Genomic DNA, 27,787 nt, shown 5'->3' with positions numbered 1-27,787 from the left:
TTACTTCATCCAAACGGAGGTTTAGAGAATGTGTATATTTATTATTTCAATAAAAAGGTGGACAATTTGTCACACTTACTTCATTTTTTACTTTAATTTGTCACTTTATCAATTTCTGTAAAATATTTTGTTAAATAAAGAGAGCTTTCATTTTAAAACACTATATAATATATTAATATAGAAGATAGGGGTGGGCATCAAAACCGGAATATCGAAACCATCCCGAAACCGTGCAAAATCGTGCCGTCCCGTTTGGTGTTGACATGTAAACGAGATGATACTGTGTCATCCCGTTACTGTTTGGCACGACATCGATTCCAGATTTGTGATCTCGTTTGGTGTCATACCGTACCGAATAGTACATGTAAATAATAACCCTAATTTAATTTCAGTTCCTCCTCTCTCTCCACAGACAGTTCGACTCTTCTTTGTTTCTCCTTCATCCTTTCCTTTCCTTCCCTCTCTATCGATTCTTCTCTTCTCTTCTCTTCTTCTTTCTCAATCATGATTTGAAGTTGTAATTCCCAAATACTCCACCATTAATCGATCTCTTCTTCTTCTCCTCCTCCTCCTCCTTCCTCTCTCTCTCTCTCTCTCTCTCTCTCTCTCTCTCTCTCTCTCTCTCGTTGTTAATATTATGTTAACTCGCAATTGTACGGGGAAATTAGTAGTATAGCAAGATAAGTACGAGGTCGTACCCACGAAGACTGAGAAGTTAAAACTAGTTATGTACTTAGGTTACCAAATTCAAGAAAGTAGGAGGTTATGTCTAAAACAGAATTTAAAGCAAGAGTGGTTGTGATTGTTGAACAAAAGAAACAAAATGAAATTTCAAACAAAAGCAAATTAAGTAAGTGTAACAAAGAGTGGTTTTAAGAGCTGAAAAACAGATTTGGAGACTAGGGCATTCGAATCACCATAACAATTCAATTTTGGGTTATAAGGAGTTAAGTAACAAGTCTAATTCATATTCAAAGATTGATTCTAGCTAAGGTATGATTAGGCCATGGTGTCTGGTTCTAACCTTGTGTTCCTAATTCCCTAATTTGATCATTTGTTGTCTAACCTAAAATTAAGCATTAGGAACCCATTAAACATAGAAGAACAATTTAAACAACCAAGCATGTATCTAATCCCTGTTGTCGAATGTCCATACATACTTTTCCTATTCATAGTTCAATTTGAATTAAAGCATGGTGTCTACTCTTAATTCAAACTATACAAGCTCTAATGGTGATCAATCATTCAAACAAGCATATTAACTAATAAGCATAACGAATAAGAACATGAATCATGAATCCAACTTGAAACTCCAAACTTCAAACTTATAAACCCAGAATATTCATGTTAGGTTACATCGAAGCCCTAGTTATGAAATTAGCTGCTCATAATGGAAAAGAAACTTAGATAGAAATGATAAAACATAAGGAATGCAATAAGAGTAGAAAAACCCTTTTTCTGAAGTTATTGTGGTGTCCAAGACTTCTTCAAGTGCTTCTCCACATCTAATGCTTCTCCAAGAGCTTCCCCACGTCTAGAATGATGTATGACAGCTAGTAGGTGATTTGGGATGAGTTTGGGTGAGTGGTGATGGCTGAGAAAGAGGAAATTCGTAAGGAAATGGAAGGGAGGCTTTCTAGAGCTGTTTTGGTGATTTGGGGCAGTTTAGAGTATTGGGTTGATTGCTGGAGTGTTTGGGGTTGTGGGAATGTATGAGGATGATTTCTGGATGTGTTGATGGAATGATGGAAGTGTGGAGGATGGCTGGAGTGAATTTTGTAGCTTGAAGACTTCTCTAGTTATAAGGCTAAGAGGGAGAAACATCATGATGAATTCCAACACCACCATTCCTCTTTTAATACAATCCATAACTCCCACTTCATCTTGTCTATATTAGTGTGGTTGGAATCAATTCCATCCCATACTTCTTTTGCTGCTGCACCTCAAGCTTTCTTCACATGGGTTTTCAAAGGTGTTCAATTGTGGCTGCCTTTTGCTGCCAACCCATGTGGTTTTCTTTTGGTTGCTGGGGTGAGGCACATGGCTTAAAGAAGGTGACAAGGCTCAACAGCTGGCAGCTGCAATCCTGAGCATGGTGTGCATTTTGATGGCCTCACGGATTGGGCTTGACTTCATCAATTGATACGTTTGAGTAGTCCATCTTGCAGTTCAGAATCTCCTTTTTCCAACCACATATTAATTGGGCCAATACAAGTCGGGAGGAGGAAGTTAAGGCCGAAACAAATTGCTAACTCAGTCTGCTCGTTTTTGCACCATTATGCATCTTTTCCTATCCAAAGCCACCATTGATACCTAAGGCCCAATGAACTGAATGATAAACAGAAAAGGGATTAAAAGCACAAGTTTAACTCAATAACATAACCAAATCATAAGCTAGAAGGGTACAAAATGATATACAATTATGAACTGATCATCTCTCTCTCTCTCTCTCTCTCTCTCTCTCTCTCTCTCTCTCTCTCTCTCTCTCTCTCTCTCTCTCTCTCTCTCTCTCTCTCTCTCTCTCTCTCTTCTTCTTCTTCTTCTTCTTCTTCTTCTTCTTCTTCTTCTTCTTCTTCTTCTTCTTCTTCTTCTTCTTCTTCTTCTTCTTCTTCTTCTCCAAACTGGTGGAAAAGGAAAGGCCCAACTCAATAAGCATCAGCTTCCTATTTTGGTTTGTATAAGAACTGATCTATTTTGTAGTTAAGATCTCGGTGAGCATTAAGAAATCAACACTCATGTTAATTCTTTGTAGTATACTAGTATTATTTTGCTTGCCATATTTGTGGGGCTTAGATTGGTGTCCTTTTAGATTTCCCACCCCCACCTTTCCGGCCTTCTTCTTCCTTGGATGTTTCCTAGCAAAACTTCCATTCAATGGGTTGTATTACGCTTGATTTATGAAATTTTGCAAATTTTTTACGATATCAACATTGATACTGAACCATACCAATCCCGTTTGGGTCCGGTATGGTTTGAATGTATTTTCAAAACCTACCATCATGTGTCATCTCATCCCGATTCCCCTATCCGGGATTGACACCTGGATGACCTCCATCAGGTGTCATCCCGTACCGTGCCCAGCCCTAATAGAAGAAGATAGAAAAACAATTTCACCTAATTAGTAAGGCCAAAGACCAAAAAGTAGTATCTAATTTTACAATAATGTAATTAAAAAACATCAAAATTACACACAATGCCACTACTTCTAAGTCAAGCACACTATGCCACATGTCCACCTTCGACAATCCCCCTTTCGGCTAGCCGCCCATCGCCGACCAGCCGGTGACCAACTCTGTTGCCCTTTATTGACCCTATAAAAGAAGAAGATTTTGTGTGATTGAAGACTCGAACCTTGACCTTCAAAGGAGGAAGCCTAATTCACAAACCATTATAGCAAACTTGTTTTTGTGATATTTATTCAATTACACAATATTTATATAAACGATCAATAGTTACACAGATTCCCACAACATTTGTACCAAATCCCTCATGGTCTAGAGTTGTACATAAATAGATCAATTTAAAGTTACAAATATTTATAAGTTTTTAAAGCTTATGTATATTATATTGATATTTTTTAAGTTTATATAATAATGAATGTAGATATCAATGATGTAAAAACAAAAACTGCAATAAAAAAAACTACTTTATAACAAAACAATCTAGATATCAACGATGTAAACAAAAACATAATTTTCAAAGAAAAACAAAATCTAATTCTATAGAAATAGAAAATGCAATGCAGAGTACGTAAAAAATAAACATATTAATAAGTGAGGAACCAAAATGCAAAATCATGATGAAAATACTAAAACAATCAAAAGACATCAATTTTTGATAAAATTGTATATGTTCCATATAATTCACACTAAAATCCAAATGATCCATAAACAACTGCACATAGAATGGAAACTGCACATAAGTTTTTAAAAAATAAAATTATATAGACATGGAAACTGCAATGCAGAATCTGGGCAAAAATGCACCTATTAATAATTGAGAAACTTACAGCGGAATGGTGAGCTGGGACAAAAGGGAGCAGGTGAGGCCAACGGTAGATGCGAAAACAATAGAGTCTGGAAGTAAGTTTGGCACGTCAATGCCCCGCCCAAAATTCGAGCTTTCATTTGGCGTGGCTGTTCCAACATCCTAGCTATGAGACACAATTTGCGCAAGTGACATGTACCCTGCTCTGGTAAGTGTGGTTTGTGTGGTCTGCAGGATGAAACCCAGGTCCACTTATTTTTCAAATGTGAATTTGCTCGTGTTTTTTGGTTTGCTTCTCCCCTTCAACTTGACATGACCAGGATAGCAGGCGAAGATTTCATTTATATTTAGCAACATGTGGTGAAGACGCTCACTTCCTTTGAGCTAGCAGATGAGGCGCTTCAATGGTTTGTTTTTGGCATATGTAGACTTTGGAAATGCATGAACCTGGCAGTCTTTGAGGGCGCACCTATTGATCCAGTAGCAGCGATCCATCTTCTGCAGACTCAAGTTACTGAGTACTGCGTGGCTAAGGATGAGTCTCATCTGCAACTTGGTCAGCCCCCCAACACCGCTGAGCTCCAAAGATGGCATAAACCACCAGCGGGCCTGGTCAAAGTTAATTGCGATGCCGCTTGGTCTGCCCAACCACTGAAAGGAGGCGTTGGTTGGGTTATTCGTGACACCTTTGGTCTGCTCTTAGGTGCTGGTGGAGATGATGATCTTCGCAGCTCTTCTGCCCTAATGATGGAGATCCTTTTCTGATCACCATACTATCTGACAGGGATGGTGTGATAAAGCGACATATGGCTTTGGAAGGGAGGCATATTAAATGATCCCTCTCCATCACCTGCCTGCTCACTCGGGGATCAAAGGGTAAGGCGACACCTGGTTTTGGATGGGAAGTACATTAACTGATCTATCTCAATTGTCAGGCTGTTTATCAAATGGGTGGAGTGATTGACTCAACAGGGATCTGATCATGCATGTCGATCATTAATGCGCCTTTGGTCATACACGGCACCACAGTAGTCGGGTTAGTGTTCGAGTGCCCGAGCACTGATTCGCCCTTCCTCCTGTCAGACTTTGGCTGGGAGGCCTTTTATTGACACCCGGGGCATTATATCTGATCGGGTTGATAGAAGGGTAACTCAACCATAAAATAGCCACGTGGTGTTCTGTAATAAGCTCGGCTGACAATGGTGGTATGATCCATTAACAAATCTTATCATTCTCCAACAATCGACATGGGAATTGCATTTTCAAAGAACCTTTCATGCTAACCAAAATGAGCCTTAGCCATGTTTCCAATAATAATAACCCATCATACAAAGGATTCATTTGAAAAAAAATTTATGTTTTTTTTTATTTCTCAAGAATTAGTAGAACTCGATTTGGTTAAGCATGTGGCTGTGGCCCAAGAAATTGGGCAGTCGCCCAAAAGATTTAGGCCGGATAAAGCATGTCCTTTTCTCACATTCATGACCCCAATTAGGGTCCACAATGCCTTTTTCTTTTGTTTTTCTATAATTGGAGAAATCTTTTGGCCCACTTACTAACCCAACTCAAAAAACATTTGAATTTATTCCATGTGATTTACAAATGATTGCACTTATTCAGATTTTACTTTTTTGTACTCGATGATGGAGCCGATTATAATACTTTTCTTATACTTTTCTTAGTTACCCAAAATAGTTGTGCACTAAGACCCTCTAATGCCAGCGATGGAGCCTTCCTTTAACCCTAAACTCTAAATCCTAGTCACAGTCCACGGACTTATTGCATAGCCAATCGAGCTCACTCTAGCACTCGAGATTGCTTACAGAATCATGGGGTGCAACATTTATTGTGAATAATGAGAGTCGGAGCCACATGTAGGCCAAAAAGATGAGAAGAAAATTGGTCTCAACTGTCCAAGATGGGCTGAGGTCACATGAACTGGGGCCTAATGAGTACTGACCCATACTTTGTGTACAAGTTTTGATAAGTATTGGTAACATGGCAAATATACATAAGGACAAGTAAAAGCCCTATAAAATAACATTGATCATTATTGTATTTCAATGGAGAGAGAGAGAGAGGCATACCTCTTCACTTCACACCGACAATGCACGTGGGATACGGCGTCCTAATCAAAACCTACTATAAAAATGGAGCATGTCAGAAGCTACGAGGATCATAGCGTAGACCATGCAGGTTTTCAGAATATTTAGGGTCTGTTTGGCTGTATTAAAGAAAAAAACTATACAATTTTTTTTCAGTTATTCCGTTCGCACTGGAAAGATTTAAACAAATAGGGCTCGTTTGGTACACAGGACTGTCTTGGCATGGACTATGCTTAGGGACTGTCTTGGCTTGGCTTGGCTTGGTCTAAGTTGGATAACACTTATCCTGCGTTTGGTGTATGCTTGGACTAGGACTAGATTTTTTTTTTTTCTTCAAAACTATCTATGTATATGTATATATGTATAAATACATGTATTATGTATGTGTACATATGTATTTTATAATATATGTGACATGTATGTGTATATACATGTATACATGTATATGTGTATATACATGTATGTGTATTTTATAATATAATATATGTATATTATATTATATTTTTTATATATATGTATGTATTATACCCATGTATATATGTATATTATATATATATATATAATATATATACATACATTATACATATATAATATATGTGTATATAGGTGTATATATGTATATTATAATATATACATGGGTATAATACATACATACATATATATATATATATACATGTATATACATTTATATATGTATATTACAATATATAATATATATATATATATATATATATATATAATGTATATGTGTATATATGTGTGTATATGTATACTATAATACATACATGGGTATAATATATATACACATATATGTATATATATACATATGTATTATAATATATAATATATAATATATATATTACATATATACACGTATACTATTATTATAATATTAATATGTATATGTGTATATGGGTATATTATAATAATAATATACATGTATATATGTATATGTATATTATATATATTATATATGTATATATGTGTATGTATATATATACATATATACATATATGATATATTTATGTGTATATACATGTATATATGTACATTATAGTATATGTGTAAGTAAGTTTAATAATAATAATATATGTTATTAATTTTACAATATAATATATGCATTTTATACATTGGTGAGCATTAGGACTAGCTAATCCTCCCTTTTCACATGGGATTAGTAGTCCCCTCCTAAGGAGGTGTTTTTGGTGGGCCCGGTATTAGCAATCTCATCTAAGACTAGGATTAGATAAAACAAACATGGTACTAAATTTAGTCCAAGCCAGTCCAAGCCAATCCTGTGTACCAAACAAGCCCATAGAGAACAAACGTGTTTTGCTTGCACAAGGTTAAGTGTTTAGTTTACTTATTTTTGTTGGCAATGTCTTTTTGTAGCTTCTTCTCGCTTCCCACTAATTTAAGAGCATTTCCACCTATTTGTTATGGTAAAGGGCAAGGAGAGGCCAGGGTTGTTACTATTCACATGAATAGTCCCAACCATTGCAAAAGGCAAATTGTGTTTCCACTCATTGCCATAGCAAAGGGAAATTACTATTCACTTTAAATCAGCAAAACAAGAACTGAGAGATGGACAGCTAGCTAGCACAATAAAAAACAGAAAACGGTGATGGCTATCACACTTAGAAGGACACCACAAGGGAGCCTCACTTTAGTGCATCTTGCTCACTTAAGAGAAATTTGCTCCTCAGTGGTGCGACAGCTCCTGTATTCTAGATCTAGGGTTTCGTTGTGTAATATTTTATGGGCTTTTGTTGTTTTATGGTTTGTATCTATGGGCTTGCTTTATTTTTTGGTGTTGGACTGCATTTGAATTGAGTTTTTTCTCATTTTGTAATGTTTCCCACTATTAATGAATAGAGTTTCCTTGACCCAAAAAATAAAGATCGCAGCAAGCTGAAAAGAACCTTGAAAACCACTGGGAAAAGAATCTGAAATTTACAAAATCAGTTGTGATACCTTGTTGGCCTTACAGTTATACTGTGAAGTATACTGTCTCTGATCAGGAGGATACAAACACCCTGATGTAGCAACATCGGTATAAGCATGGGAGGGTCAATATTGCATGGTAGGTTTGATTGTTTAAAGCGCATATATTGCTTTTGAAGAGAACATACACCTACATTTGGAGTTAAAGAGCAATTGAGCCTTCCATGATGGAAATTAACCTCTCTCAACCAACAAGAACGTGAGAATTGAATGTCACTGAGTCCTTTTTTTTTTAATTTAATCATTTCATAAATAAAATGTTGTTTGCTTTGATAAATGTCATTGAAGTCAAACGGCTAGAGTTCGTTAACATTAAGGCCTCACTGAATTATGTTGTGTATCTATTAATAGGGCGTTAGTTGGATTGGTCTAAATATTCAGTGTGCTCTCAAGTGGTCCTGAGTTCAAGCTCTCATAACATCTGTGTTTATCAATTTTTCTCTCCCTTCCTTTCTAACTTTGACCACATGAAAAAACCTTGGTGTGTATGCCTTCACTTATTTATGCAGGGCACGCAACTAAAAAAGCACAAGAGAATTAATTGAGAGAACATAAGTAGCGTGAGAGATAAAATGAGTGTTAAAATTAAGGTTAAATTACCATAATACCTTTGGTTTTTAAGAATATATACATTATAATCCTCTTTACTTAATAACGATAATTCTCTTAGGACAATGCTTGGCTCGCTTGGCTCCTGATATAATAATAGTAAAGACAGATGTTCGTACTTTTTAAACATTTGATAGGCCTTCAATCCCTAACAAACAATCATTATCATTAACATTGATATGTCCTTAAGTTATTAAGGTAAGGAAATTTTTTGGTATGATCGTAAAAATGCTACAATATTATTAAATCACGTGTTATAATATCAGTAAATCACGTGTTAATATTATATGACACGCATGTCTAATTTTAAAAAATTTAGTTCTAACATGTGTTTTGAACACTTTATATATGTGATATATTTGTGTTTTCTATCTCGGCCCATAATTTTACAATTTTAGCTCCAACCCGGCATGATGATATAGGTCCCAAAGACGAAATGATAATAGGTCGTCTTTCTCTAGCTACTTATTTTTATTATTTATGTGGAAATGGAATTTGTGGTGGAAAAAAAGTGAAAACTGGAAAAAGCGAAGTCCTGCATTATAATAACTGAATGATGATGAGCCCACACGGTTTTTTTTTGAAAGAATAAAAATCAGTTTAATTAGCAGACGAAAGCAAATAAATAATTAATTTGCAGAAACAGAATCTGACATATCTTTGCTAAGCCATTTTCGTCAGACCTTCCAAAAGCAGACGGAAAAGACATCCATAACCCTAAAACCCTCCTCCAAAGCTCTTGCAAAAAATCCCAATGAGAGGTGCACCAATCAATGCATGTTCATAGGTGGATCGTATGTTGGATATTAGTCAACGAATTTGAGTTGACTTGTTTTATTTTTATTTTGGTGAAAACCAAGGTATCCCCGCGCGATTGCGGGGACTAACCCTCGAGGTACTGTCGGGCGCAAAGCGGGAATCTCTCCCAACAAAGTCTACTCTATTCGCAAGCGCCTGGGATCGAACCCAGGATCTCTTGTTTAAAGGATCCAAGCCCCTTCCACTTGGACCAACTCCTGTTGGTAGTTGACTTGTTTTATTAATCATGTTAAATAATTACATGCTAACTTAATTTGATTATTACTCAATGTAAGGATTGATTGGTTATATGGTTGCGAAATTCATCAAGTAGTTTAGAGTATTTACTCTCGCACTCAAACTTCTTAGTTTTTTTTTATTATTCTCATTTCCTCAATATTGCTTGTATCAAAGGTAAAAACTTAAAACTCAAACCCAGGAAATGAAATTCCACTTAATTTTGAACGAGAGAAAATTCATATCACTAATCCTATTATTCTACAAAGATAACTTGTATTCAACACTAATCCGACATTATAATTTATGTTAATCATAACATAATGGGGTTTTAGGCTCATGGTTCATCATAAACAAAACAGAACCTGTACATTTTCCTTCTTGTTGATTTTGAATTTGGAAGATGGTCATTGAGTTCCAAAATTTTGAAAGTAAAATTTTCGACCAAAACAAAAAGAAAGCAAAATTACAAGAATAACACTGGCATGAATTATGGAGAAAAAGGCGGTTTGCACAAACCAGAAGAAGCAGACAAAAACCCAACAAGGGGTGTGCTTGAATGCTTCACAGCTTTGATTGATAGGAGGAGGCAGGTTGCCAGGTGGCTTCTTGTTAACGTGATTTCTGCAAAACTTTCCTTCGTTCCCATTTCCCATCTTATCCTCTTCACTATAAATGTAAGCCCTCAAGCTCTGCTCTCCCTACCTCCCTCACCAAACACCTCTCACCACTCTCTTTACTCTTTTTGGGGTGAAAATGGCAGCTGTGCTCTCTCTTCTGCTTGCATTCTCATTTATGTTCACTAATCCTGCTTATGCAGCTGTACATGTGCCTTTGGATGGTAAATCTCTCTCTCTCTCTCTCTCTCTCTCTCTCTCTCTCTCTCTCTCTCTCATCTAATCTTCCTCAGTTGAGTAGCTATGGTGAATATCTTATTCTGATCTGTTTACTGAGCTCTGTCTTAACTAATTTAAACTATTTTAGCATTTTGTTGAGCTATGAACTGATCTAGTTTGTTTTAAAGTCTATATTTGCTCAATTTTGTACTCTCTCTCTCTCTCTCTCTCTCTCTCTCTCTCTCTCTCTCTCTCTCTCCCCCCCCCCTTTGGTCTTAGGCATGTAGTGTATGTAGGTAAAATTAAAAAAAAGGTACATTCTGATTCTGAGCTGATATGCTATACGAAAGTTGGGGTTTTTATATGTTGAGATACCCACAAAGATTTGTTGAACATTCTTCTTGTTTTTTGGTTGTTTACCCCAAAGTCAGTCACTTTCTTTTCAGTTATCATATCTTTGATCTGCTTATCTTCTTCAGGGCTCTTGAACAATGGCAACTTTGAAGAGCCACCAAAACCAACAAACCTCAAGAAAACAGTACTCATAGGCAAATATGCACTGCCCAAATGGGAAATCAATGGTTTCGTGGAGTACATCTCCGGCGGGCCGCAACCGGGTGGAATGTATTTTTCTGTGGCTCATGGTGTTCATGCTGTGAGGCTTGGCAATGAGGCCTCCATCTCTCAAACCATAAAGGTGAAAGCAGGGTCTCTGTATGCTCTAACATTTGGGGCATCAAGGACTTGTGCACAAGAAGAGGTTTTGAGGGTCTCAGTGCCTCCTCAGGCAGGGGACCTTCCTTTGCAGACTCTCTATAGCAGCAATGGAGGTGATACTTATGCTTGGGGTTTCAGAGCCACTTCCAATGTAGTTAAAGTGACTTTTCACAATCCTGGGGTTCAAGAGGACCCTGCTTGTGGTCCTCTCTTGGATGCAATTGCTATCAAGGAACTCTTCCCGGCACTACCCACTAGAGGTAATTATAAAAAAACTTATAACTGTGTTTATGCCATTCTCTGTATTAAGAACATATTTCTTCTAAATTTTGGATCAATCTGTATTGGGGGTTGTTCTTCTAAAACTTATAGAATCTCTGCTGGTTTTGCAAAAGTTTGTTGCTTGATTGTTATGTGGGTTATCTAGATCTGGGTTCCCCTGTCCTCTGTGATATCCAAGATGTGGTTTTTATTGATATGCATCCATATGAACAATGAGTTTGCCTTTCTGACCTTTTTTCTTCTTTTTTGGGTGAAGAACAATTGAGCTACACATTTAGCTAGCTAAATTGTATACCCTGTGTTCCCTGTTTTCTGAGGCCTATACGTTGGTTGAGAATTTGAGCATTCAATTTGATCTGAAACAAACTCAGTGCTATAAGCTTACTCTGTTTCCTGTTTTGGGTTTGTTTTGCTTATTAAAACATTGAGTTTCTTGCAGATAATTTGGTCAGAAATCCTGGGTTCGAGGAGGCTCCCCATAGGTTATTCAACTCTTCCCATGGTGTACTCCTCCCCCCAAAACAACTAGATGTAACATCCCCACTTCCTGGCTGGATCATCGAGTCCCTCAAAGCCGTAAAGTTCATCGACTCCCAACACTTCAATGTCCCATTTGGAAAAGGCGCCGTTGAGCTTGTTGCAGGGAGAGAAAGTGCCATAGCCCAGGTTCTTAGAACTGTGCCCAACAAGATCTACAATCTCTCATTCGTCGTTGGCGATGCAAGGAACGGCTGCCACGGTTCGATGATGGTTGAAGCATTTGCCGGTAAGGACACCTTAAAAGTTCCCTTCACCTCCCAAGGAAAAGGCGGGTTCAAGGCTGCTAGTCTCAAGTTCAAAGCAGCTTCACCCAGGACCAGAATTACATTCTACAGCTCTTTCTACCACACCAGGGTTGATGACTACGGATCTCTTTGTGGCCCTATCCTAGACCAAGTTAGGGTTTACCCTGTTGCTTAGATTCTAGTTTAGTTATATCATCACCATAAGACTACAATATCATTACTGAGATTGTGCCAAGGATATTATTCCTACTTTTTTGTAAATTTGACCGTTGATGAAGGTAGATGTTTACCTATTTTCGACTAGAGAGAGCTATGTACTTTTCAAATTTAAGAAAATTTGCCCATGCGAAGTACTGAATTTCACGAATATATGAAGTGAAGAATGAGTCAGGTCATTTTCTTTGGCAGCTTATGCTTAAAATAAGAAGCCTTCCTCTTGATCACATTGAGATATATCAAGGGTTTTTACTAAATTTGGATGTCTGATGATGTGAAAAATCATATTCCACAGCTTGTTAAGAACCCGTTGCCCTTACTAGTTTAGCTGCTAAACTGCTGAGCACGCTGTGATCATAAAAAAAATAAATGTCGAAATTTTTTAAGCTAGATTATGAGGAGAGAATTGAATCAGTGATATGCTGTGCCAAACCTGCTATTTAGCATTTAAAATCAAGAGCTTTGTTTAAACAACATAAATTACTATTTTGATTATTTCATAGCACAAACCAAGAGCCCTAAAGCATGAAAGAACATTTCTGATATGCTTATTATGAAAATAATAATATACAACAGAATCTGAATTTGACAACATGGTACAACAATGAATGAGAAAGTCTAGTTCTAACGTAAAAATGTATTATTTTCCGGTATGATAATATGATGTTCGCTTGATAAAATTTGAATTGAAAAATAAATTGCTGTACCAATCTGCCTGTATGATGAACTGGCCTAAAATTTCTAATGATTGGAATGTTGCCCTTCGCCATCGTCTAGAGTACCAACAAGACACTTCTCAAGTAAAAATTCTGCATTCACCCAAGCATGGTATTTATCTAGAGTAGTGTGATAAGGATTGCAAAAGTTAATAGCAATTCACAATACGCTAAGTAAAAAGGAAGATGGTCCAAAACACATTGCTGATTTGTATGCACTAGATTCGCTTAAGGTTCGGCCAGGCTTAGGAAAACTGTTTGGTTGTGTTTTTTCGCTGAATCGGATTTTAGGAATCCTAAACTCATTCCTTGGAATGAAGTGATTAGAAACCAACAGAATCCAACATTCCAAAGGTTATCAGGATACTAGCAGACTTTCAGTTTTTGAAAGCATAAATATATGGTATGGTCATCATTATAATTACAAGTAGATTTAGATCTTCTCTGTCTTGGTAATCCTTGGTTTCTAGCATAAGTCATTTATTTCCAAAGGTTACAAGGTATTTTGAAGTTTTATTATTGAACCCTAAACAAAGTTGGGGAACTTCATAAATGACTTATATAAGAAACCAAAGATTGCCAAGGATTGGATCCAAGTTCAAAGTCAAAACCAGGGAATGGCTTTAGGAGATACACCACTTCCCTTAGAAATGCAAAACCTTAACTTTGTGGGTCGTCCATGGAAAGGCCAAACCCAAAGTAATTTGCACTTAACAAAGGCATTCTTAGGGAGGACTAAATCCATTTCCTAGCCTTGATTCCAAGAAACAAATACAACCTTAAAGTATAACTGAGTTTTGGATATTAGTATTCAAAATTTCTTTGGTGAATAATAAAAGAAAAAAATCTGCCTAATTCAACTCTTCCACTAGTAGTAACAAGTTTTATGGGCAATTGTTCTCAGAGAACAGATTTGCTCACCACCAATTAATGCTTGTGAGCAAATCTATTCTCTTGTTCTCACAGAGGGGTCTGACTGAAGAACAAAACAATAAAACCAAAGGTCCAGCAAGAAGTAACTAGGCCAAACATACTCAGGAAATCAGCATAACCAAGTAAATTTTAGAAAGGATACTGAATAAAGATGTACAGTCTTTTCCTACCGCCTTCTTTAGCATATCAACACCTGAAAAAAATAGTTTCGTTAGAAATAAGGAAAGTATGTCATGTAGTTCTTACCAACTAAGACATACAGAAACTCTTGTCAAAGTAAAATATTTATGCTTAGCAGCAGTAAGAACAAATGACCCCGTCACCAAGAAGTTTCTAGGGGATGGATACCAATTGCAATATTAAGGATGTAATCAATTGGTGGTAATGCATTTGCAAATGCTTAATAGAAAATGATTTTGTTAACAACAGACTGTTCATCAATTCAACTGTTTTGCCTTTCCATATTATCACTCTTCCTAGGTCATTAATGAGCTCAAAACAAGGGTATGCATCCATCAAGGAACTTAAACCAATAGCCCTCATCTTTTTATAGCTAGTCTTCATTAGAAGCAACAAAGAATGCCCAGATTTTTGGTATAGTACTCGTAAATGTCCCATCCTATTTATCTTATTTTGTCAGCTAAGTTGGCATACTGGAGCAAGGAAACTTCAATAAGAGTGATAGTAACCCGATAAAACATGCCTACGACAAATAAATACATTTAAAAAATTTGGGTCTCACGAAGAAAATGCAGGTAATATAGCCTGCATTAGCAATACACACATTGAATGACAGAACTAAATCCAGTAAACATTTTAACTTGAACAGAATAAGATCATGTCCATACCTCCAGGGTGAAATCTCATGTAAGGAGACAAATTGTACACACGACCTTTTAGAACAGTCCACATTGAATCCCCTTTTTGGTGTTGTTTAACTTCATTTATTGAAATCAGCCTCTTATTTGACTGTCCCTTTAAACCTGAGACCGAACTCGTATATCAAGAAGCTAATAATATGCGAAACAATATGACTGCACTTAAAACAATATCAGAAATCACAAGTTGTTTCCTGAACTTATAATAATATGCGTCATAAATTCACGACGAAGAACCTATCTCAGATACATGTTACACACACACTGAAGTAGCTACATTCATTAGCTTCTTTAAGCAGTTCAAGGCAGGCACACTAGGTAAATGAGAATCGCTAAAAAAAACCCAGTACTTTCTAGCTGCAAGCAATGAAGATTTTGTCAACCAGAAGTCAGAAACCCTATGGATAATCCAGGAATAATATTACCAGAATACATTGGTTTAGTCGGTATGAAAATGAAGATACATTGGACAATTGGGTCTGTTAGAGGTCATAGATCCACACACAAAGTAATACGTAGCTCTGAGGTTCGAGCAAGAGATGCACCTCGTCAAGCTCAAATTGAAAATAGGATATCATTAACAGTTTTGTGCTTTAAGAACACAATTAAATATTGCTAAACATTTTTTTTTTCCAAAAAGAACAAATTAGGAACATCAATAAACCCCTGAAGCTAGAATATTGCCCTCCCAATCCAACCCTTTTCATTTGGAAAAGTTTGAAGTAACTTTCCTTATATATTTTGAGAATTGCCTTTAGGATTATCAAAAAGTACAAAGGCTTTAAGAAAGATAAGTCAAATTAGTCAGAGTTCGTGATAAGAGATGTAAAAGCTTACAACCAGAGAAGGAAAAAAACTCAGTAATTATGAATGCGCGATAGCTAAAAGAACACAAATGACAAGAAAAAAAAAACCAAAAGAATGATTGCTGGGAAGAAAAATGCAGTTATGAAATATGAGAAGCAATTTCAGCCAGAAGCACATGTCACTATGTACCTGCAAGGTCAGGATGTGTTCGAGTAAGCTTGAGCCAATCCATTTGGCTATACCCCTTCTCAAAAGGAACTTTGGCACGAGGTACAGGCTTCACTGACTTCCCAGCACCTCCTGACGATGGTTGTTTTGGTAATTCAGATTTTCGGTTCGTGGATGACGCATCAATAACACTGACAGAAAGAGAACCAACTGTTTCCTGCTTTTCAGAAGTGGCACCTAATGGCAATCCACTTTGCCACAGAAAACCTCTATTCTGATTACTATTAATGCCATTTGACAATCCATCTTTTATGGCAATATTTTCTATATCTAAAGTGAGCTTCTTTGTCTCAAGACCATCCTGGTTGCCAGGCGAGCCAACCTAAAATATACCACAGACCTTACATTTAAATAAACTTATGACATGTATAAATTGGACCCAACCAACAATGAATCATAGTTCGGAAAAACAGTCCACTGTAAATGTTGCATTGAAACCAATGAGCATATTTTAGAGCTATAGCTTTCTTGATCTTGAATGAAATGTGCATAGAACAATTACCTGGCAAAAAGTGAAATCGTTATCATTATCCATCTGTAAGATGAATGAAGTTCCCACGCTATTTCAACCAAACTTTCCTGTCAAAAGATATTAGAAAACATCACCTTTTGACATCAAAACAATTATGAGATGACTTTTCTAAACAATTATTGTACCATTATTTGATAACCAACTTGAAATGATAAGCAATAAGACAGAATCCACGAAACTGGGACAATTGGAACATTGTTGCAGAGAGAGGAGTACATAAAGAAACGCAGATTGAATGAAACAATGATTTTCTAACACAAAACCTATTAGGACTCTTGAATACACACTGCCAATTTGTTGGGCTCCAACTCTGGTGTCTATGTTAATATCTATTCAAATTCTACATGAATAGATAATTATCACAACCAGTAAAGCAATAAGGACATGCTCAATTCTTCATTCAGAAATACTTGCCACTAAAAATCGTGAAAACAGAAAACAATATGAAAACATGTACCTAAACGAGTTTTAAAACTGTTTTCGGAAAACAAGCTTGGAAACAGAAAAGAACTGAATGGTATTCGTGAACCTGTTTTCAGTTGAAAACTTACAAAAATATTGAAAACAACTGATAAGAACTGTTTTCTACTACTTTTGAAAACCCAACTTAAATTTATATTGTTTTCTAAAACTCAGCCAAACAGGCCAAACGTGTCTTTCTCTCCCTCAAGAGGAAAAAAGATAAATTCATAATAAAACAAAAAATTCTCAGTAAAGCCTTTTCCTTTAGATATATTAATTGGTTTATTATGAAAAAGATCAGGACTCTTCTCTTGGCGTTTTGGAAAAGAGATGCTGGAGATATCTGGCCCAAACTCCTTTCTTCCCCATGAAACTCACAAAGCATAATCCTTATGACAAAAGTCCATGATTCATCTCAAGCTAAGGAACAATTCATCAAGCTTAAAGTCCATTGCACATCATCAAAAATTCAATTTAATTGAATAAAGAACAACTCTGCATGCCTAACTGTGAAAATCAAATTTTCAAAATAGCAATGTCATTTCAAGAACTAACCCATTAACTTCAATCCAATATCCAACTTGATTTCAAGCAAACAGCTGACTACCCAATCCCCATAATTTTGAACCCAAGTTCATATACATTCAAATTCAATTTCAAGAAAACAATTCGCTGCTGCCAACTATGAATCCAATTTTAAGATCCCATCTAACATCGAGAAACTTTGAAATTTTATTTTCTTTGCGGTTTCATTGAACTTTCTCGGCCACCAAACAGAGAGCCAGTAATAATTTAAGTAGATGAGAGATGGGAAAAACAAAAACACAGTAGAAATTCGGTTGATGGGTACCTGCTTTCCCTCCTTTCAGTATGCGATCGTCTTCGACACCACCCAATTAGTTGATAGGCTTTTCATTCATTTCGTTTATTTACTTATTCGTTTATTTTATAAACATACTTTTATTATTTAATTTCAGCATTTGCAGTCGTCTAGACTAGAGCTATTCAAATCCAAAATAAACTCTCTTTTCAGGGCATGTTTACGTATCAGTAATGGGTATGTGAGGAAAGGGAATGATTTCCATTCCTGACTTCCCCTGCGTTTACTTGCAATCATGAATGAAAAAATAAGTGGGCCCTACCTCAAAATCCGTAATCACATCCCCTCAAAACCAGGTATCAGATCAACTAGGGGTAGTCGATACGATTCCCATTCATGTTTTCCCTTATTAACTTCCAAAAATACCCTTACCACTTTACCATAATTCCAAAACAACCCAAACCCTAAATAGTCATGAGAACTGTATAAAAAAATTTGGGGCTTGCTTTTAGAATAATCCCAGTCGCACGGCCTTGCTTCTAAAACAACCCAAACCATACAGCCACTTAAAATAAAATAAAAAACACTCATGCATGTATTTTGTTTAGATAATTACTATTCTAAGAATCTATTTTGTTTTTTGTTTAGATAATTACTACAAAGTGATTTATTTGGCCCTGTAGATTTAAATAATTCAAGATTTTTTACAGACTCCCTTGCATTCCATAATTCTATTGTGCTAAGTTTTCTACCATTCAATAATTCTATTGCACAGGAGCACCGAATGCAAATGCTGCTGTGAGGCCTTTACCTGCTCTGAAGGAGAATGTGAAAAGGGTTATTTCTCTTTATTTACTCTTGGAAACTCTGGATGATTTTGTCTCCAATCTTCCTTACCTTTTAAAGTTCAATAACAGTTCCAATAAATTTCCGAAAAAAATTTCTAAGAAACTTTCTGATGTTTTTCTGTACACGTTGCAAAGGCTTATATTTAATTTTACAATTTTGGTTCTTTGCAGGTGTCAATAAAAGTGACTGTGAGTATATCTTGTTGAGCACGAAAGCAACGTTTGTGAAGCAATATCATATCCCAAATTTGGTAAGATTCTTAAAATTCAACTTTCTCAGATACTGAGGTATTGATATCTTGAATAATATATATATTTTAATGTCATGTAGACAAATGGCTCGATTAAGTTTGTCCACAAAGAGGAAACTGCGTGTTACTATAAATGCTTTGATTGTCTACCTTCGAATAATATTTGTTGTATGTGCTGCGGGTTATGTCTATGCACGCTTAGCTTGTCGAAAAAGTCGTCGACCAAGTCTTCCTTCGGTGATAAGAGTTTACAAACAACTAGAATACCTACATGGACTAGTTTATGAGAGTGATACTACATGTATTGACCAACTAAGGATGGATAGACAATCTTTTCATAAGCTTTGTCAAATTTTGGTCACTAAAGGAGAACTACGATCGACCCGAAACATGTCCACAGAGGAGATGGTTGCAATTTTTTTAAATATTCTTGCACACCATCATAAGAATCGCGTCATAAAATTTAATTTTACTAGATCGGGACGAACTGTTAGTAAATATTTTCATGAGTGCTTGAAGGCAATGATTCGATGCCAAAAGGATTTCTGGAAATTACCTGAACCCATACCTGAGAACTCAACAGACTATAGGTGGAAGTGGTTTAAGGTATGCACTATTTATAGCTATGAAATTATTCAAAACAAAAATACTTATTTTCTTTTAAGAACCTTATTAATAATTTTTTATATTTTAATATAGAACTGTTTAGGAGCATTAGATGGAACCTATATTAGAGTGAAGGTACCGGAACAAGAGAAACCAAAGTACAGAACAAGGAAGGGTGAAATAGCAACGAATGTTTTGGGAGTCTGCTCTCAAGACTTGCAGTTTATATATGTTTTGGCTGGATGGGAGGGTTCTGCACATGATAGTCGAGTCCTTAAAGATGCTTTGAGTAGGAGGAATGGACTAAAAGTCCCTAATGGTAATATTTAAAAACTAATATTTTAATTTAGTGCATTTTCCGTTATGCATAAAATATCACTTTAGGGTTATGTCTCTTACTGTTTTGTTTTTACATTAGGTTATTATTACTTAGTGGATGCTGGTTACACCAACGGAACAGGCTTCCTTGCACCTTTTAGAGGACAACGTTATCATCTTAATGATTGGAGGGATGGCCATCGACCTGAGACACCAAATGAATTTTTCAATATGAAACATTCGAGTGCTAGAAATGTTATTGAGAGGTGTTTCGGTTTATTAAAAATGCGTTGGGCAATTCTTAGGAGTCCATCCTTTTATGATATTATAACACAACGTCGTATAATTTCTGTGTGTTGTATGCTCCATAACTTTATAAGAAGAGAGATGGCTTTGGATCCTATTGAACATCAAGTGGACAATCAGCTTGTAGATGGAACTTTGGAAACAAATGATTACATTGGTACAGTTGAGTCCTCAGACGAGTGGAGTGTATGGAGGCAAAACCTTGCAAATGAAATGTGGAATACATGGAATGGAAATAGGGAATAAAGACATGTGATGAACACATTATTTGTTTGTTTTTATCATGTTATTTAATGTACTCAAGACATTATTTATTTATTGTGCTTATGTAATGTATTGAATATGAACAACTAATGTGAGTTCCTGTGTTTTTAAGAACCTTTTTATTCATTCATTCATTCATTTTTTAGAGCTAGAAATTCAAAAATTTCAATAATTACATGTTATTCATCACTTATGTAGCAGATTGATTGTTTTTCATGCCTTTGATATTGACAACATCTGTTATATGACATTGCTTGCTTGTCATGCCTTTTGATTCAAAAAATGTATTTTTTTTTGTTTATTTATGTAGTAGATCATTTATCGTCATGAGTTCTACTGCTACTTCAAGTGGAAAAGTAAAGGGAGGAAGGGGACAAAATAAGCGCTATTGGACAACTAAGGAGGATAACACATTGATGGAATGCTTGATGGAACTCCATCAGAATACCAATTGGCGAGGTGACTCAGGCTTTAAAAATGGATACTTGAATAAATTAGAAACTATGCTAGAAGTCAAACTTCCGAATTCTGGGTTGAAGGCATCACCCCATATTGAATCAAGGGTGAAGACTTTGAAGGGAAAATATGGTGCTTTAGCTGACGCATTATCTCAAAGTGGTTTTGGGTGGAATGAAGAGGAGATGATGTTGGTATGTGAGAAAAGTGTATTTGATGCATGGGCGAAGGTAAATCTAAGCATATCCTATTATGGGCGTATTGAATTAAAAAATACATATGTTATGCTATGTCTTTAATATTTATTTAAGAATACTAATGCAGATATATATTGTAATTGTAGAACAAAAAGGATGCAAGTGGTTTGTATGGCAAGTCGTTTCCACATTACTATGCACTTGGAGAGATATACGGAAAAGATCGTGCTATTGGAACAAATGCTGGAAATGCTGATGATGATGAAGAAGACGTTCGGCGAGATGATGCAAGTGTTCATAAGAATAGAAGTGTGGGTGATGACTTTATTGAGGAGATGTTTTCACATCCTGATGGTGGGTCACAATATGGGGGTTCAGAATATGAGGGATCTCAATTTGAGGATGTTGAGGATTTGGAAGATGATGAGACAACCTTTACACAACCAAACCCCCAACCCTCAAGTGCCCAACAACGTGCCCAACAGAAGAGACCCGCACAAGATGTAGCAAGTGGTCCAAATAATCCTCGTAGGAAGGTAAATGCTTTGAATGAAATGTCTAACAAATTTGGACTTATGGCTGAAGCTGTAGCAGGAATGGCACCTCAGCTTGCAGGCTTGGTTAATGTTCTTTCCACAGAGAAGGATCTTGCTGATATGCAAGCTAACCTTGGTGGTGAATTGAGGAAAATAGAATTCCTATCTCCTTTGCAAGTATTTCGTATCACCAACATTTTAGCCAAAGAGCACGATTTGCTGAGGGTCTTCTTTACCATGACTGATGAAGAAAAAAAAGATTATGTATTTAATCTTATGGAGCATGGCTTACAGTGATTGTGATTGATGAGTAATGGGTGAATGACTTTTGTAGAGATTATATATCTCTTCTTTTGGTAGTATGACTATTATGTATTTAATCGTATGAAGATTCTGCAGATTATTATTATTTGATTGTTTACTAGTTATGTAGGTGAAAGATATAAATTTATTGGAGTTTATTTTTTCATTTGAAATTGGCTCTGGACAAAGGTATTATTAACATGATCATTGAATTGGCTCTGCTTTTGTTGGTTTTCTCTGTTCTCTTTGTAACTGCATAGCCCTTAGGTGACTTCTTTTGTGAATTTTATCTCACTTGATCAAAGATTTCTTAGCCAGGTTAGCTTGTCTAGCTTTTGGTTCAGAATAAATTGCTGATAATTTTCTTTGATAACGGATTCCCTCTTACTGATAAATTTGAAACTCCCTTTCCAATAGTTTGGTCTGATCTTTGCATATTTATTGTGATTTTGTGATACATTCTATAAATTCCTAGCCTTTTAGGTGCTCTGGTTCAAAATTACTTTTATTACCTATTGTGAATGCCTCGTTGAGAGTAAGCATTTTTCTGAAATTTTGTATTGATGCAAATATGGTTCTTGCATGAGCAGTAGAATATTTCCTTAGAATTCTTGGTCTGGTCTTCACCGAGGCTCTGCTGCAGTTTCCCCTTACTTCACTTGTGCAAATCATGTGCTGTGGTGAAAATGTGCAGGGTATTTTAGTAATCAAATTAATTTGGATTCTGATTCATGAAAATTAGTAAACAATAACAATGGAAATCAACCCCATTCCTTTACTAATTCCGTATGTTTAGTAAACAGCTTAATGGGAATGATTCTTCCCATACCGATTCAGTAGTTCCCCGATTCCTAAATTATCTGATTCCTTACTTTTTCCATTACTGATACGTAAACATGCCCTCAATATATTCTTTTTTTGGGTCAAACGTTGAAAATAATTTAAGAAACGAGAAATCTAAGAAAGGATAAACCACGTCAGCATGAGTAAAGAAATAAAGAATATTTTATTTCACACGTGTTTTTTTGGAAAGAAGGGTATTGGCCAAGTAGAATATTTCATAGGTTAGGTAGGGAATTCAAACTTAATTTCTAAGAGCATCTACTAATAGAAACTAGATTATGGTGATTCTTGTGAAATTGTTTGGCTTGCCACATTATGTACAAGTCTGCTTAAGAATTGGAGATTTTAGAGCATCCCCAATGAAATTAGTACATGGCGCAGCAATGTTGATTTGATATGCCACAGAGAACAAAAGCCCCTCAAATGGAAGTAGCAAATTTAAAACGTAGTAATTTCAATATAGGGTTATTTACTCAAATGGTCTTCAAACTTATACACACGTTGTATTTTGATCACTCAATTAAATTATTCGTTTAAATGATTCACCAACTCTTTATTATTCGGTAGATTGGTCCACCGTTATATTTTTTATGAGTTTTAATCATGTGAATTGCACGTGAGGGAAATAGGAAGGGTAAATGCGACTTTTTCATAGTGGAGTTTTCGTTTCCCGTTTTCTTCTTCTTCTTCTTCTTCCCTCCCTATACAACCAAATGACAACGGCGTCAAAAGACAACCAGTCGGCGCGAGAGAGATGACAGCGACAACGGCTTCATTTAGACATGACTTCTCTGACTTCGATGGCCACGGTGGCAGCAAGCGTTGAGCACCACGACAAGTTACAATGGTGGAGTCGGCTTGTTGCACTGCTAAATCATAAGAAATAGGAGCAGAGGATTGAGGGAGAAGGCACATGGGTGCCTTGATCAATTTATGGTATTGGATTCCTCTCGCTGGAGTTGCAAAAAAGAAAAAAGTAAAAAGTAATTTCTCTTTTGTTGCTCTGTAGGATAGATGTGGGATGAGATGAAGGGGATATTTCTTTTTTTTTATTTATCACTTGTTTTTTTATATGTTCTTCATTAAGAGAATGAAGAAATTTATATTTTCTCCATGATGAGAAAAAGAAAAGAAGGCAGAGCCATCATCACCACCAGCCCTAACCCACACCCACTGCCCACCCCCTATGCGTCCTCCCCTATCTATGTTTTAATTAATTAATTAATATTTTAGTATAAATTGACGATTTTAACCCTCAAATTAACGGCAATATTGATGGAGTGTAATAGTATGACCAACGCGCCGATTAATAAAAAGTTGGTGGACTATTTGAACGAATAATTTAGTTGATGGACCAAAATGCAACTTGGGTATTAGTTTGAGAACCATTTAAGTAAATAACCCTTTAAATATAACCTTTTTTCTTTTTTTTTTGTCATTTGCTAGGGAGGGAGAGGGGAGTATTATATTGGGTTACCTCAAAATTGTCTCTTACATGAATGGAACCCAGGTGCTCTTGAGGGGGGAGGGAGAGAGTTTGGCCCACTTTTCCACTATGGTGTCATGTCATGTGCACATGTGAGTTACCTATAGCAAATTAAGTCCCACAACATATTTTAATCAAAAGTATTGTCTATTTATTCATCCTAACATATTTGAAGGATGGGTTGAAGGGTGCATTGGAGAGACAAAGTTTTATGCAACATCTATTGCGCCCAAATTTTAAAAAAAATTGGTTACCAGTTATACAAGTTGTCAAGTTTTCACTTTTTGTTAATATTTAACGCAAATGCAATTGCACAAGGGTCATGCAATTATGTCCTTCATGTTTGGCAATTGGCATATGATTTGACATGTTATTTTTCAATTGAGTTTATTCTATTTGATTCACGAGGACATGCTTATGAATTTCGCAATGGCATTTGTTTACTTTTATAAATCTAAAGTTACGATTTTAGACTCTTTTTTTTCTTCTGATTTCGATATGTCACCTCATTGTAGCTTTACTCAAGTTCATTATGAGTTGCTGGTTTTATTTATATGAATTATGATGGCTAGTTGTGGTTAATTCCTTCATATTTTATGCCTAGTTTTTAAAAATCAATTGAGATTGATAGTTTTGATTTTTTTGTTTCTTTTGTTTCATAGAATTCGTGAATGTGCATCAACTTTGAGAGCTTGAAAGTCTTTATCCATCAAAAAATTTCACCTCGAGTTTTGTCTATGTAATTGGTTGAAATTAATTTCTAAAATAAGAACTATATTAATTGTTGAACTCTATGTTACATGGTTGTACCTTTGTGGACATCCACGAAGTATTATAAATTTATATTCTTTTCCTAACATGGCCATGGATTTTATAGTACATTGTTAAGATTAAAAGGCAAGAAAAACAAGTATAAAAGTATAAAGTTTACAAGTTTTCTCGTAGATTACAAGATTTTCAGTTGTGTTTACAAGGATAATGACATAATTTTACTCCTCCAAAGTCCATTCTTACCTTGGGACTATGTGTCATTTTCTTTGTAAATTAGGGTATTATAGTGTTATGGATTAGGGTGGACCATAATGTTGTTATAATTATTTCAATTATTTCACAACACTTGCAGATTTTTTTCATGATTCATGAGTTAGGGGTTGCTTTATATAACTTGTAACCAAAAACATTAAAACTTGGGTAACTTTATATAAATCCAATTAGCCAAACTGAAATTGTTTTTTTTTAACTGGTAACCAAAAACAATTTTTGAACATCTAAACTATTCTTTTTGTTTTGTTATTTCTTAAATGTGAATAAATTATTATAAGGAACTAAAATATGACTACATAGTATAACTCGTTTACGTGTTTAATATCAATGATAAGATATTCAACTTTTAAGACATAATATCAATAAATATCCACTTATATTATAATAAATATGACCATACTCTGAAACCACACTATAATTACTTCTCAAGATGACATATTATTATATAAAAATATATATGTATTCGTTCTTATTCTAAAAATAACTTTAAACAAAAGATGACTCAGAGCATCTTCCAACAAAAATTTCCCTTATGATCCTTCTCTGTTTTTTGGTTCATATCTTCGTAATATAATTGGTTCATGTTCCGATCAATAAAAAAAATGTTAAATAAGAATATATAATAATATAATACTTAAATAATATATATATATTGCACTTTATAATCACTATATAATACATAATATGATATTTGCATATAATATATACAATTTCAACTACAATACTCGAAATTTTATATAAGTATGTAACATAACAAAATACTAAATGAGGTAATGAAGGGGAAGAAAGTGATTGAGTTACCATCTCATTCGCTTCTCATGTACGAAATTTTAGAATTCAAGCTAATTCTAAAATAATTTGAGAGAAATGTCTTAAAACTAAAACTATATATTATTTCTTGAATATGACTCATAGCATATTCAAAATATGCTTTTACAAACTTATTTCTATGCCTAAACAAATAATTTAATACATTGTCATCCTCATATTCATGTTCCTACACAAATTTCCCTTACGATCCTCCTCTCATTTTTGGTTCATATCCTTGTTATATAGGTTTCCCCTTTTCCATCCATAAAAAAATTGTTTAATAAGAATATCCACTCATAAATATAATATGTAATGTATAATTTCAACTAAAATACTAAATTTTTTATATATGTATTGTAACATAATAAAATACTAAATGAGGTAACGAAGGAGAAGAAAGTTACCAATTCCCTAGCTTCTCATGTAAATCCCCATTTTATAAGGACATAGATTAACATTACAAGGATTTGGTATGTCTGGACCTTAAGGATATAAAATGGGATCCTTATTCTAGTAAACACGATGATTTACAAGACTAAGGACCGGTATTACAATAGTTTGGATATGAGAGTACCATAACATTGTAAGAGGATCACAAAATTTATAACTTACAAGATTTGGGTAGCGATTTACAAGTTTTTGAACCAGGATTACAACATTAGGGTTCACCTAATCCATAATGTTGTAATCCCCATTTACCAGGATATGGATCCACATTACAAGGAATTGATAACTCTGGACCATGAGGATGTAAATTGGGTCCTTATTCTAGTAAAATGAGGGTTTACAAGATTAAGGGCCAATTTTACAATTTTGGGATATGAGGGTACCATAACGTTGTAAGGATGATCCATAAACATGTAAGTTACACGATTTGGGTAGTGATCTACAGGTTTTTGAACCACAATTACAACATTAAGGTTCTCATAATCTTTAATGTTGTAAATCCTTATTTTACAAGTATATGGATCCACATTACAAGGAATTAGTAAGTGCGGACCATAAGGATGTAAATTAGGTCTTTATTCTAGTAAAATGAGGGTTTACAAGATTAATGGCCGATTTTACAATTTTGGGATGCAAGGGTACCACAACATTGTAAAGAGAATCCATAAACATGTAGGTTACACGATTTGGGTAGTGATTTAAAGGTTTTTGCACAACGATTACAACATTAGGGTTCTCATAATCCTTAATGTTGTAAATCCTTATTTTACATGGATATGGATCCACATTACAAAGAAATCGGTAAGTCTAAACCATGAGGATGTAAATTGGGGGTCCTTATTCTAGTAAAATGAGGGTTTACAAGATTAAGGGCCGATTTTACAATTTTGGGATACGAGGGTACCAAAACATTGTAAAATGGATCCATAAACATGTAAGTTACACAATTTAGGTAGTGATTTACAAGTTTTTGCACCACGATTACAACATTAGAGTTCTCATAATCCTTAATGTTATAAATCCATATTTTACAAGGATGTAGATCCATATTATAAAGAATGGGTAAGTCCGGACCATGATTGTAAGACCCGTGTCTTGGGGAAACAAGAACGGTGAGCAA

General features: G+C 35.3%; 3 protein-coding genes across 3 annotated transcripts; 2 read left to right on the top strand and 1 right to left on the bottom strand.

The window, feature by feature from the left end:
* The first annotated feature begins 10,371 nt into the window (after window positions 1–10,371).
* Window positions 10,372–12,729, top strand: LOC110765833 (protein TEEBE). The gene is made up of 3 exons (XM_021969071.2): window positions 10,372–10,581; window positions 11,056–11,553; window positions 12,015–12,729. Exons 1-3 carry the CDS (start codon window positions 10,497–10,499, stop codon window positions 12,533–12,535), a joined length of 1,104 nt encoding a protein of 367 aa, XP_021824763.2. The 5' UTR covers window positions 10,372–10,496; the 3' UTR covers window positions 12,536–12,729.
* Window positions 12,730–13,102: 373 nt separating this feature from the next.
* Window positions 13,103–18,137, bottom strand: RLF (reduced lateral root formation). The gene is made up of 6 exons (XM_021969077.2): window positions 17,983–18,137; window positions 16,641–16,717; window positions 16,100–16,460; window positions 15,074–15,208; window positions 14,368–14,418; window positions 13,103–13,412 (listed from the first exon to the last, which is right to left on the bottom strand). Exons 2-6 carry the CDS (start codon window positions 16,671–16,673, stop codon window positions 13,318–13,320), a joined length of 675 nt encoding a protein of 224 aa, XP_021824769.1. The 5' UTR covers window positions 16,674–16,717; window positions 17,983–18,137; the 3' UTR covers window positions 13,103–13,317.
* Window positions 18,138–20,871: 2,734 nt separating this feature from the next.
* Window positions 20,872–22,031, top strand: LOC148296238 (uncharacterized). Its single transcript, XM_088249546.1, has 2 exons — window positions 20,872–21,231; window positions 21,345–22,031. Exons 1-2 carry the CDS (start codon window positions 20,872–20,874, stop codon window positions 22,029–22,031), a joined length of 1,047 nt encoding a protein of 348 aa, XP_088105672.1.
* Window positions 22,032–27,787: the final 5,756 nt, after the last annotated feature.

The sequence above is a fragment of the Prunus avium genome, chromosome 2, assembly GCF_965620075.1.
Source record: "Prunus avium chromosome 2, drPruAviu1.hap1.1, whole genome shotgun sequence".
NCBI classification, from domain to species: domain Eukaryota; kingdom Viridiplantae; phylum Streptophyta; class Magnoliopsida; order Rosales; family Rosaceae; genus Prunus; species Prunus avium.
This window is presented reverse-complemented; position numbering and strand designations above follow the sequence as displayed.